The sequence below is a fragment of the Vidua macroura genome, chromosome 12, assembly GCF_024509145.1.
Source record: "Vidua macroura isolate BioBank_ID:100142 chromosome 12, ASM2450914v1, whole genome shotgun sequence".
NCBI classification, from domain to species: domain Eukaryota; kingdom Metazoa; phylum Chordata; class Aves; order Passeriformes; family Viduidae; genus Vidua; species Vidua macroura.
The window spans coordinates 1,015,815-1,029,712 of record NC_071582.1 but is presented as its reverse complement, the minus strand read 5'-3'; the positions used below and the strand labels follow the sequence as shown (position 1 = coordinate 1,029,712).

General features: G+C 42.8%; 1 protein-coding gene across 1 annotated transcript; it reads left to right on the top strand.

Moving 5' to 3' along the window:
* The first annotated feature begins 3,492 nt into the window (after positions 1 to 3,492).
* On the top strand, positions 3,493 to 12,382 carry CHRNA3 (cholinergic receptor nicotinic alpha 3 subunit). The gene is made up of 6 exons (XM_053988535.1): positions 3,493 to 3,583; positions 5,513 to 5,652; positions 5,721 to 5,765; positions 7,578 to 7,687; positions 8,793 to 9,804; positions 11,229 to 12,382. The coding sequence occupies exons 1-6, from the start codon at positions 3,529 to 3,531 to the stop codon at positions 11,355 to 11,357; spliced, it is 1,491 nt and encodes a 496-aa protein (XP_053844510.1). The 5' UTR covers positions 3,493 to 3,528; the 3' UTR covers positions 11,358 to 12,382.
* The last annotated feature ends 1,516 nt before the right edge of the window (positions 12,383 to 13,898 follow it).

The following is a 13,898-nucleotide window of genomic DNA, read 5'->3' as shown; positions in this document are numbered from 1 at the left end:
TCTCCTTTTCGGACCTAGAGGGTAGAGCTGCTCCTCTGCAGGCACCTGTAACAGCAGCTGTGAGGTGAGATGGGGCACGAACAGCCCCGGGAGCAGCGGGCTGCCTTCCCCAAGCAAGGAGATGCTGCTCTATGTTAGGTTACATCCCAACCACAGGTGCACACGCTGCCCCAGCTGCTGAACAGCCCTTTCTGCTTACAGAGAAGGCACAGGGAAGCCAGAGAAGCTGCCAGCACTGTGCAGGCAGTGTAAAGGTGAAGGACCTTTAAATATCAAAATAACGCAGAACAGGGAATCTGAAAGAGGCAGTGCAGACTTAAAGGCTGCAGGAGCTGCTGTACAATCCTTCAGGGCAGGAGGGAGAGAGACTCACCCAGCCAAGCAGCTATGGATGCAGCAAAGCAGCTGCAGACCCCTTTCTATTGTTTTCACCCAGCATCAACAGCACTTTGGGCTCTGTCCCACTCTTACCCTCCTACCCATCTCCCTCTTATCCTCCCCCTCACTGCCTGAATGCATCTGAAATGAGGCCCCAGGTGCTCCCATCCCAGAACTGGCCTTATCTCTATGAGCAGTAAAGACTGATAATGCTTGGCTCTGTAACTGCAGCCTTCAGCTGAATTATCCTCAGCACGGACAAAAGTTTTAGAAAGGATTTGGCAGCTCAGTTAGCAGCTATCGCAGAGCCCAGGCAGATGAAGTCCTCAGACTTGACATACCCAGAAAAAGCTTTCAAGAGGCACATTGCTGGCCCCAGGGAGATCCCTGCAGAACCAGAGCTCCTCGTCCAGGAAATGGTGGGCTCTGGTGCTTTTCATACACTGTGGCCACCTTACTCCTTTTTAATCATGAGTGAAAAATGTACTCTTTCCTACTTATGTTCTTGGGAACCACCTCTGTATCTTTAGCATTTCCAGATATAATTTAATCCATATCAAACTTCAGAACGAAAAATTTCACTCAAAGTCCTAAAATTCTGAAAACTCCGACCTCTTAAAACTGCATTTTCCAATTGGCAAATCCTATTTTTGCCTAACCCTCAGCAGCACCACCTACGTTATAGATAGAACTGCTCCCAGTTTAACTTGTCAAAGAATTACAGGGTTTTCCGCTTTTATTTTTTGGCAAGATTTTAAAACTAAAAGACTGGAGAAAAGGAAATATAAAAAATGTCTTCTTGCAGGCAAATATGAATATGATAATGTCCCAGCTCACTGAACAAAATAAACTTGAACATTCAAAATGTATTTTACACTAAAATTGTTTTTTCCATGGTAGTGTGCAACCAGTCTTTGCTTCCCTTCCAGTGAGGAAAAACCTCTGTTTGGTTTCTCTCCATTCCCTACCATTACAAAACTCTTTAATCCTGAACCAATCTTACCTTCCATCTGAACATGTAGAAATTCCAACACCACCACTCACCACCTGCACCAGATGAGTTTACTGGGGACTCTCTCTGCAGCCCTGTAGCCACAGCAAACTGGGAACAACTGGGAGCATCAATACCCCAGACCAAAGGTGGGAAAATGTTCTTTTCTTCATCACATGAGTTGATTAAGATTTGATCTTAACAAAGCAAAACCCCTCTAATAGCAGCATGTTTACTAAAGAACAAAGGCTGCATAAGTTGTTACTGCAGATGTTCCTGGGTAAAGCAGCTTCCCCCTGCCCATACAAATTCTTCTTCTGTGTAGTTCTGCAATGCAGTCGTGGTGACGTGTTCTCATCACATTACCCTCCCCAGCCATAAAAATAATTCTACCACAATTCTGAGCTGATTTCACCAGGAGATACAGCACAGGATGTTAGAAACAAAGTATCTGTGCCATACAAACACCACTGAAAATTTCAGTAACTAGGCAAATTAAGCTAAAATATCTGTATTTCTTGATGCTATGACTCTTCGCTTCCTCTCCAGATCAGTGTTTCCAAATTATTCAGGTTAAACGTTGACTTTTGAGGAACACCAATTATGGTTTGATCTTTGAAGCTTTAGCTCATTTCTAGTTGGGATTAAAAAGAACAAACAAAATTCTCAGTTATAATGCTGCTTATAGCAAGGAGACAGAAAGGGAAAACATTTAGCCTCAATGCTCTGGAAATGCAAAACCAAAAGTATCCACAATGGGTTAAGCTAAAAGACCAAGCAGCTGAGTTCTCTGGAAAAAAAAAAGAAATAAATTCAAATGGACAGTAAGGCCTATTTCCTCCACACTAATAGAATTACAGAAATTATCATAAGACCATGTGTCTGGGGACAAAGTGAATGATGCTCTGAGAGATAGGGCTAACAGGATAAACAAGCTCAGTGCCAAGAACTGAACCCAGTCTGGTGCTCTTTCTCCCACTGCTACCTCTTAACACAGCACCAAACGGGGTTATTGCTTATCCTCCCCTAAGGGCAGACAGTGAAGCACCTATTGGTGCAGCTCCTGTCCCACAGGGCTTGCTTCTCATCAGTTCTAAAAATGGGGGTAGAATCCCATATTGTTCTCTGCCCCTTCCTCCTTTTACACAGATGTGTGCAACAACCAGTGCAGAAGCCTTGCATTACCCGGTCATTCCAGGTGGGCAGGGCAGTACAAAAGGTGACACGTAAGTTAACAAGGAAGCTGATGGGCACCTGGGAAATCCTGATTTTATGGTTGAACTTCAAACAGCTCCTCCTTCTTTCTAGTGTCCTTTCCCATGAACAATAAGGTTTTGTGGGATCAAGTTGGGATCCTGTGCTCATATTCCTCTTCTCAAATTTCACCTTTCTAATCTACAAAATAGGAATGGTCCAAAGACAGTTATTCTCAAGGGTTTGGTCAAGTTTGATTTCCATTCAAAGCCCTCAGATTCTTGCTAGATCCCAGCTGCTATGTTTACCACTCTGGGCTCAGATCCCACCAACTGTACATACCTTTAATTGCTCCTTGGGAATAGCACATCCTTTTTACATGGTCAAGCACACAGCATATGCTCCTGCGAGATGAGACACAAGCAGGAAAAAAACCTCAACAGCCTAATTGGAAATGAGGTCCCATGATCTCAGTTCACTGCTAGATCAGGCATCCCTAATGTCGATACTCGTTTCAGAACAATTCAATTACAAGATTTGTATTAATTAAACTTCCCCTAGCAGATTGGCATGAGCTTCTGATAGATAAGGATCCTGTATAGCAGCTGGCTGAAAAACTCTTCAGTGTTGTCAGATTACCAAGCTCATTTATGCACCATTTTAAGGACTCTTGCCCGCTATCTGTGCCAGAAGACTGCTCTTTGCCTACAACAACATCTGTTTTTCCTGCACTTTATTTGCCGTGCCCAAAGCTCTGACAGCCTGGGTAGCTGGCAAGGGGGCAGCACAGCGAAGCTAATGGGAGCTGAGTGCGCAGAGCGGCGCTCGGAGTCCTGCCGGCTGCTGCTCGCAGGCATCTCACGCATCCCGGGAGCCGAGCCCTCCCTGCTCCCTGTGCTCCTACAGTCCTGCCAGCGAAGCTCATCCTCAACAGCCTCTGTGCGCGGGCAGTAATTCATAACACCATGGAGAGCCTCAACACTCTCCTTCTAACTGCTGCTGTTTGCTTTCTCTGTCAAGGTGAGTGATCCTTAATTTGTTATTCTTTGATAGCGAAGGGAGGGTTGAAAAGGGGAGCAGGAGATGGTTTTGGTGCAAATAATTTTTAAGAAGTGCAGAAGCGCTCTCCAACTGAAGGGGCAAATGTACAGAATTGTGGTACAGCTCTTTCTGTTACATAGCTTGTTGTTCAATGGTGAGAGGGGGGTTGGGGTGTGTGTGTGTGTGTTACGTTTATCCTTACAAAGTAGTTAACTAGTCCTGATTAAAGGTGCCAAACAGGACACATAAAGCCATTTTAACATGAAGGAAAAGCACCTCGCACATAAGGGTGTGGTTTCACATATTGCAGAGAAGACAAGAAAGTGACAACATTAAAGAGCTTTAAGTACGTGCTGCAAACAGCACATCTCTCTGCAGATATGGAAAGCACGAAATAGTTAAACAAAAAAGCCCCACATGAATGCACTTCTCTAGAAACAGTGGATGCTAGATTTAATTAGGGTGCTGGAACCGTGTAAAAAGGCTGGCAGTTTGGGATTGACTGTAATAGTTGTTAAGATCTAGATTTAAAATGATTTACCTAAAAGATTGGGGGGTATTTATTCCAGGAAATCTCAATCTAAGAGATAGAAGATATCAAGAAATAATATGGGCAAGACTGGCAGTTAAAAAGTGTTCATTTTTTAGTTAGCAAGTTGGCTTGAATGATTTCACTAATCTGAAAACAAAATTGCACTCCAAGTGAACAAGGGAAGGCACAAGGGGTTAAAATCAACCAAACAAAACCAAAAGCAAACAAAAGACCTTTTAGCTGAATAGTTTCACCTGAGAGGAACCCTTGTCTTAGGGAGAGATGAGGTCTGGCAGATTCAAAAGTAACACCTTCTTTGTGTAGTCTGTCACCTGCAGATAATTCTGCCTCCCCTCCTTCTCTACTAAAAAACAACTGGCAGAAAATAAACATGTCCTTGCAAATATTCATATTTAATATAGATCCATATTTCTGTTTCAAAGGAACTGTAGAATATGTTCAACAGACTTCAGTTTGTGCCTTTGCCAAATTTGCATAGTGCTATACATTAATGACAAAACACTTTTTCTGGTGTTTCAGTTGGAATTCATGAGCATGTGTTGTCCAGAAGAGAGTTTAAGAGACAGCCTTCTAAAAACAAAAGGTCACTGGCTTCTAATAGTGTCAGGATGGTTATTGCCTAGAGAGTTTGATAGTAAAATGGCAGTGTAAAATACAGGCTCTCACACCTCATCCTGAAACAGGTCAAGAACCTTGTTGTTTAAGAATTCCAGTTTGAGGCTTTTTTGTTGGCTACAGGGTACGATGAACTGCATTTATGAGTGGCAAAAGGACAATAGGACTCTACAATAAATAAAAACTACTTAGAATAATAAAGGAGGAATTAGCATATTTCTTTGAGCGTGCTGTGTCTTTGAATGTAACAGTTAATAAAATTTTAACCCTTTAAAAAAAATATATTTTAAGAAGTAGGGTTATCCTCACTGTAATCACGCAATCATGACTCAGACTAGAAAGCAAACTTCTCATTTCCTGGGACTCCTCCTACTGCGAGGCGTTCTTACCCCTTACCAGAGGCCTGGTCTGTTGGGCTACACTTTCCCTTTCCTCTGCTCCTTTGCCAGGTCTGGGGGACTGGGACTCTGAGGGGAAAGGCCTTTGCACCCCCAGTTCCTCAGTAATTTCCCGAAACCGTTTCTTTAACTCGTTTGCAGAGGTGTGTTAGAAAACCTGTGTCGTAGCATTACCTTTCGCTGCTCTCCTCGCAGCCCAAGCGAGTGCCCCCACGGCACACTCGTCCCCGCTTGGGAGGGGCTGGGGCTCAGCATCCCAGGGATGCTGAGCAGCCAGGGCAGCACCGGGACAGCCCTGCCCCGCACGGCGCTGGCCCGGAGCTCACCCCGTGCCCTCCACAGGCTGCGGCGGCTCCGAGGCCGAGCACCGGCTCTACGCGGCCCTCTTCAAGAGCTACAACCAGTTCGTACGCCCCGTCAAGAACGTCTCGGACCCCGTCATCATCCAGTTCGAGGTGTCCATGTCGCAGCTGGTGAAGGTGGTGAGTACCGGCCCGCCGGGCAACGTGGCAGGCCCGACGCTTCTCCCGACAACGCCTCTCTTTTCCAGGACGAAGTCAACCAGATCATGGAAACCAACTTGTGGCTGAAGCACGTAAGTAGCGCTCAGTGACAGCGCAGAGGGCACCAGCTCGCTGCCCCTCCGGCGTGGGAGTGTTCCCCGCTCCGCCGGGGCGACGCGGGGCCACGAGAGCCGCCCGCCCCGCGAGGCGTCTGTGGGCTGCGGGAGCACCGGGCTTGCGGGGTCGGCGCCAGGCTCGGATCCCGCGGAGCACAGACGTATCCCGGGACAGCAGCCCTGGACAGGACGCCGGGGGAGTATCCTCAGGCAGCATCCAGGGACAGGACGCCGGCAGAGCATCCTTAGGCAGCATCCCGGGACAGGACCCTGGCAGAGTATCCTTAGGCAGCATCCCGGGACAGGACGCCGGGAGAGCATCCTTAGGCAGCAGCCCTGGGCAGGATGCCGGGAGAGCATCCTTAGGCAGCATCCAGGGACAGGATGCCGGGAGAGCATCCTTAGGCAGCATCCCGGGACAGGATGCGGGGAGAGCATCCTTAGGCAGCATCCTGGGACAGCAGCCCTGGACAGGACGCCGGGAGAGCATCCTTAGGCAGCAGCCCTGGATAGGATGCCGGCAGAGCATCCTTAGGCAGCATCCCGGGACAGGACCCCGGCAGAGTATCCTTAGGCAGCAGCCCGGGACAGGACCCCGGCAGAGTATCCTTAGGCAGCATCCAGGGACAGGATGCCGGGAGAGCATCCTTAGGCAGCATCCCGGGACAGGATGCCGGGAGAGCATCCTTAGGCAGCATCCCTGGACAGGATGCCGGCAGAGCATCCTTAGGCAGCATCCCTGGACAGGATGCCGGCAGAGCATCCTTAGGCAGCATCCCGGGACAGGATGCCGGCAGAGCATCCTTAGGCAGCAGCCCGGGACAGGACCCCGGCAGAGCATCCTTAGGCAGCAGCCCGGGACAGGCCCCCGGCAGAGCAGACCCCGCTCCCCCGCTCTGCGCCGGCGGTGCCGCCCGAGCCCTTGCCCGGGGCGCTGCTGCCCCCCAGCGGCCGGCGCGCCGCCCGGCAGGCGGGGACAGAACGGGAGCGGGGCCGCGGGGACGGGGAGGGAAGGGAAGGGACGGGAGGAGAGCAAGGCTGCTACGCTTGCTGCAGTCGCTAAATACAAGATTTTTGCTCTGGAGACTTCCAAATCGCTGCCTTGGCAGACGTCAGCGCAAAGGAAGCACCTCGGCTCGGAGGTCCCGCACGGCGGCGCTTGGGGCTGGTTAGCTCCCGTAAAGTGACAACAAACGAAAAATGTGTACTTCATGTTTAAAAGTATTTTTAAAAATGCAGTTACTCACTGTTTCAGTCGGCTTAGAAACAACTTAGTTCCCACATTCAGCTTGATATTCAAGTTTGTTAAAATGGGGTTTAACAAGTGCTAGTGATAAAGGCCTGAGCCGTAACATGCTGGAGCTCTCACTGAGCCAAGGTCCCTCAATGGATGCTCACAGCTTGCACCACCAGCCTCCAGGAAGTTATTTTCACTGTCCCATAGACACCTGCTTTTTTGAGATCAAAGTTATTATTACAATCCTACACTCTCTGAAGAGAGTGTCTTATTCCTTCTTTCAGCTTGTTCCAGCTACTGAGTAGGCATTCCTGGGACAGCCACATATATTTAAGTCATATATGTATATAATGTCTAGAGATCTAGGCCCTTCTACAATCTGCATATGAACAAACACCACACATATGTGTTTGTTAAAGAAATATCTAAACACTGCAGTATCCAAAATAAATCAACCCAGGAAGTGGTATGACAGCACTTGGTTCAGATCTGGTCCACTGAATTTCAGTTTCTTCACAAACCTAACATAGACTTATTTCTACCATCATTAGATCTGGAATGATTACAAGCTTCGGTGGAATCCAGCAGACTATGGAGGTGCTGAATTCATCCGAGTTCCATCTGGCCAGATCTGGAAGCCAGATATTGTTTTGTATAACAAGTAAGGCTCTTGTGTATTTAACTTCTTAATTCAGGGAGAGAGGGGTGATGTTACCAGCTCTAAAAAAATCAGCAGCAAGTTCACAGAATGCACTGAAAAGCTGCTTTTCAACGCACCTGTGTCCTGCATCCCCCCATTGCTGTTCTCACCTTCATGCCAGCTATGTCAGCATCCCTGGATGCTCTAACCTGGAGCTGCAAGTGAGCAGGCCAAAGTGAGCTTGGCTTTTCCCCTTCACATGCCCCTGTGAGTCACAACTTTAACTGAAAGGAATGCAAATTCTAGCTTTTTAGCAGTCAAATTCACAATCTGACACCACTGACAAATAAAAGCCACAGAGAAAGTTTACTTTAGATATCAATTTCTGAAACTGTAAAGAGCCAAACCATAACTAAATGGATCTGTAAGAACACAAGTCTCATAGAAATGGACTCAGCTACACAGATCCAAAACTCAGGTCTATGGATCAGCAGTGATGACACACCTTTTCAAACAGGGGCCTTAAAACTTCAAATTACCCTTTAATTTTACTTTATTTTTTTTTTTATATATATACAACTGGATCATATAAGTTAGCAAAATGGGACTTAAAATAACCTCTTACCAAATACACTCCTTATGCAAAGATACATACAACCTTAATCCCTCCTTCCATAGTTACTACCTGCACTGTCCATGAAAGAGGTGGAAATACCAATAATATTCTAATCACCCCATGAGTTCTGATGTGCTTGATCAATCTAGAATAGAATACAATGAAATAATTCAGTTGGAAGGGGCCTACAAGACTCATCTAGTCAGACTGCCATTTGCAATCTGTTATTTGCCATTTTGAATATTGATTGCACCAAGCCATGCTATTAATCAGGGAGAATATTTGCTTTCAGCTCCTCCCTGGTGAGTTTACAGAGCTGTTTGTTTCAGTTTAACCATGAAAATTTATGATGGCCACCAAGTCAGTCTTGCATGAGCAATTCAGCTCCAAGTAAACAAGTAATGGCTGACTTCCCCAAAACAGATTAAAGAGTTCATGTGTGTGATCTGAATGTATGAAGCTACCTGGAGTAGGTAATTCTAATTTTTGCTATTTTTACTTGCTTTACAGTGCAGTTGGGGATTTCCAGGTTGATGACAAGACGAAGGCCCTTTTAAAATACACGGGTGATGTGACCTGGATACCTCCAGCTATATTTAAAAGTTCATGCAAAATAGATGTAACCTACTTCCCATTTGATTATCAGAACTGCACCATGAAGTTTGGTTCCTGGTCTTACGACAAAGCCAAAATTGACTTAGTTCTAATTGGCTCTACAATGAACCTGAAAGATTACTGGGAGAGCGGAGAATGGGCTATAATTAAAGCTCCTGGGTATAAACATGACATCAAATACAACTGTTGTGAAGAGATATATCCAGACATCACATATTCTCTTTACATCAGGCGTTTACCTTTATTTTACACTATCAATATGATTATTCCCTGTCTGCTGATTTCTTTTCTGACTGTATTAGTTTTCTACTTGCCCTCAGATTGTGGTGAGAAGGTGACACTCTGCATATCAGTGCTTCTCTCTTTAACGGTGTTCCTTCTTGTTATCACAGAAACTATACCTTCTACTTCCCTGGTAATTCCCCTTATTGGGGAATACCTCCTTTTCACCATGATATTTGTAACTCTATCCATTGTCATTACAGTATTTGTACTAAATGTGCACTACAGAACACCCAAGACACACACAATGCCTGTGTGGGTGAGAACCATTTTCTTGAACTTACTTCCCCGGATCATGTTCATGACAAGGCCTGCCAGTGATGAAGAGAATAATCAGAAGCCAAAACCATTATTCACTTCTGAGTTCTCAAACTTAAATTGCATCAATGGTTCTGAAACCAAATGCTGCAAAGATGGCTTTGCTTGTCAAGATACGGCATGCAGCTGCTGTCAGTATCAGCGCACAAAGTTCTCGGATTTCAGTGGCAATCTCACTAGAAGTTCAAGCTCTGAGTCTGTAGATCCTACGCTTTCATTTTCAGTTCTGTCACCAGAAATGAGAGAAGCTATTGAAAGTGTGAAATACATTGCAGAAAATATGAAAATGCAGAATGAAGCGAAAGAGGTAAGAACGTATTTTACTGTTACTCAAACTGCAGATACCTTTTGCCATTAGAGTGTCTGGTAAGAAAAAGTTCTCAAACAAACAGATAAAAACGATAAGAGACCATTATTTTATACCAGTAAATTACACAAGCTGTATTACAAATATGTGCAATTTTAAACTTACCTAACTGAGAAGCAGCTTTGCTGCCCAGTGATCTCTTTATTGACAGTATATATACTGAGTGAGGCACTTTAAGGGGAATATAACAAAGCACCCATCCCGTGAGCGTGGAAGTTAGGATTTTCCAAGTTATAGTCTTAATAGTGGAATTTGCTGACCCTATGGCCTTTGGAAAGTTACATTCTCCCTCCCACAGCTTACCCCCTGTGAATGTCCCTCACAGTGATGATGGTGCTCATTCTGTTGCTGCTGCAGAGTAAAGTGCTGTAGCTAAATGAGGCAACTTCCGCAAGACAGGGACCGGAATCTTTCATAAAGCTGCATTTTAATACAATAAAGGAGAAAAAAAAAATGAAAAGGTTTTTTTTTCTACCATATTCCTCAAACATACTATGAGCAGTAGCTCACAGCTTTCAAATTGCCAAACTATAGCACTTCATTCTAACTTCACTTCGTTTATATTTAAATCAGAACTCTATTTAGATTTAGATTTAGTTGGTACAGAAGATACAGGGTTGCTTTGGGTTTTTAAGTTTCCCTTTAACAAACAAGTTCTAAGCTAAAAAGAACAAATTTCAAAACCAACAAGTTCTTTTCTTATAATTCTTGAAGAAAAACAAAAAAAAAGAGTTGTAATCTCAATAGTAACAAAAAATTATCACTGAGTTGCTATTAATATATAACATATTGAATACTTCATTGTCACTCTTGCTATAAAATTTACTGTAAATAAAAGAAAATTAGAAAAATCAGGTGTTTTTTGAAACTTGGTTCCCTCTTTACATGAAGGGTACAGAGATGAATTTTACATCATGCATGAAAACAGTCAAATTTCAATGCTACATAATACAGTAAAAAAATAATTATATACCAGTTAATCTTTGCTTTTTCCATACTACCTAAAGGCCAGTATGAGCAGTCTGTTTCAGTAACATTTTCTGGAGAAACCTGTTCATCTAGAAATGTAAAGCTTTACACTTTCATTTTTGGGATAGAGAAGTTGTGTCTCCTCAAGTCCAGTTTCTTGGTGAACAACCTTTTGGATTTGAAGCAACAGCTTTTGGCTTTGCTCCAAAGACCATATTCAAATAAAGCTTCTTCAGGATGAATTCATTTGTCAGTGAAAACAAATGTCTAAGTTGTGCATTCATAAGGATATCTACATGCAAAAAACTGTGCTTCTTGTATGAAATAGTATTATTGCTAATGCAACTTATTCACCTACTAAACATGACAACTTGCTATTCTTTTTTTCTTTTCAGATTCAGGATGATTGGAAATATGTTGCCATGGTAATTGATCGTATTTTTCTATGGGTTTTCATCCTGGTATGCATTCTAGGAACAGCAGGATTGTTTTTACAACCTCTGATGGCTGGAGATGAAATGTAAAAATTAAATAAAATGTTGTGAAATCAAATAAAACTGCCAATCAACTCTGCCTCCCTCTCCCAGCATCTCATGTCTCTTCCATGTAGTAGAACAAGGATCTCTCTTGGCTTCAACTTCACTTGACCAAGGCAGCTTTGTTCAAAATGCAGAAAAAGGAATTATTTGGAACCTTTATGAAAACTAATCTCAAAGTAATACAAGCTATGCTTTACAGCTACTCCCTGCAATAACTGAAGAAGACAGCGGCAGCATGTTAAACTTTATAGGAATGATTTAAGAAGGGGTTAATAAAGAAATGGAAAATTACACGAGCATTTGGAACGTCAAGATGAGTTGAATGCTTTGGGCTACTAGGTTTGTTTTGTGGTCCGGTCCCGAGCTTCCTCAGAGCGTGCCAGGATCTTCTGGAAGGAGTTCATGGACATAGGAGTTCATAGTTCCATTAACACCCTCACAAGGATACAAGGCAGCAAGCACAAGTGCCAAACAGCTGGAGTGCAGACATTGCCACCTGCTGTACAAACTGACCCACACAACGGCAAGAAAGGACTGAGGAGGGGTTTGTTACAAAGGGAAAACAGATAGGTAAATAACAGATGATGGTGATAAAGCAGCCATAAAGTAAATTCTGTGTATCCCTAGATTGCAATGTATGTGAAGGCTGTCAGGAAAAAAACCTGCTCAAACCTAATGATGTTTAGAATTGTGTACAAGTAAAACACACAATAAGACAGTCTGCAAGTGATGCAAAGGATCAAAATACTCAGACAGAGCAGTTTGAATACAGAGGCATCCTGCTGTAGTGAAGCGTTTTATGCCAAGGTAAGGCAGATAGACAAAAATAGTCCTGTAAAGTGTGCTAAAATTGTTGCTTAGGCATATATAGCTTCTCTTTTTTTTTTTTTTTTTTTAATCAGTAACTGCAGATTATTTAAGAGCATGAATAAAGAATGCAACAAAACACTGTAATCAGATAATATTTTTAAAAAATACGAACTGTTCTCTCTGTACCAAACCGAAAACTTTGTGGAAATACAGTGTATCAAGTGATATAATATTTATGAAAATAAAAAGAATCAAACTGTTGAAAATTGTGCCCTTTTTTTCATTTATTTTGAGCGAGTGACAGAGATCTATATAAGGTAGTACTACCTACAGTTCAATACATTCAGCAGTAAGTTACAGACGTAAAAGTTCATGCTTCTGAGTATATTAACATTCTTTTGTTTCAGACACACCTGATAAGCAGAAGACCCCAAGGACTCCAGTGTCAGCTGTGTTATCTGATCTATCATGATCAGACTAGAAGTCACTAAAAGAAATCCATGCCTTGGCAAAAACTGAGTTACTATAATAATAAAGAGAGTGACTCCACTGGACAATGTGCTGCCCATCATGATGTAACTGGGCAGCCTGGAGACATAATTTAGCAAGGGGAAAGACATGAAATGGGGAGTTAAAAAAATAAGATATGTATCTAATCTACGGTTGTGCTCACTTTGCTTTCTCTACAGGTAAGAGTAAATTTCAGTAATTCAAACCTGTGGAAGACTTTAAAAAGAAATGTTGTATTTGAAGAGGAAACAAGCTATCTGAAGTATTTCTGCAACATGCACACAGGAAAAGTCATTGATGCATTGTCTAACCTCAGTAATACTGGGAAGTTAAAACTCTTACATTAATTAATTAAAACAGATAATCTTTGCAAATTCACCTTGCAAATTATGATGGGAATAGAGGAAACATGGATATCCAATGTCAGATGTAGTTGTGTAAATGAAGAAGAATAATTCCCTATTATTATAAAAAAAGGTCTGCCTGATATAATTTCCCTACCTGTGAGCTTTAAAAGCTACACAAAACCAAGAATGTCTTGCTGATTAAAACATTTTGAAATAAATATTAAATTAGATATAAATTATGACATAAGTAATCACTACTATAATCAGTGCAGGACTTTTCTAAAGGAGATCTGGGAGGGAGTGTGGGAGAAATATATATCTGTTGTTCAAATTTATAAGCACTATAAAAACTTAAAATTATTGAAGATACCACAGTTTACACTAAAACTTCTCACCTAAACATATTATTATACGTGTAGTAATTTAAGCAAACAAACTTCCTAAGATTTGCTCTAGCCTGCTCTACTCCTGTATTAGGCCTACAGGATGCAATTATATTATGAACAACACTGAAAAAACTCTCGTGTAGGAAAACACCCATCTATTTTAGAGTCTTTTCCAGAAACAAAGCTATTAAGAAAGGAAGAAAGGTGGCATTGGAATCACTGTAAAGAATACATTTTAATGGAATAATTGAAAAATTGCAAGCCCATTTTCAATGATCTTCGGAAAAAGGAAATACGGAAAACTCTAAGTCCTTGCTGCTTAGAGTTACATATGGTTTTTAAAGTGAAAGAACTAATCCAAGGCAGCTCTCTTAAGTTCAATTAAACAAATGTGAAAATCATTAATCATCTCCATTTGGTTCCACAGCGGAGTAATTTATAACCCATTTTCTTCAGAAAGACACTCCACTGTG

Coding starts and splice junctions, on each gene's coding strand:
- CHRNA3 (XM_053988535.1), top strand. CDS start 3,529: ATGGAGAGCCTCAACACTCTCCTTCTAACTGCTGCTGTTTGCTTTCTC. Junction 5,653..5,720: donor TGTCGCAGCTGGTGAAGGTG/GTGAGTACCGGC, acceptor TCTCTTTTCCAG/GACGAAGTCAACCAGATCAT. Junction 5,766..7,577: donor CCAACTTGTGGCTGAAGCAC/GTAAGTAGCGCT, acceptor TACCATCATTAG/ATCTGGAATGATTACAAGCT.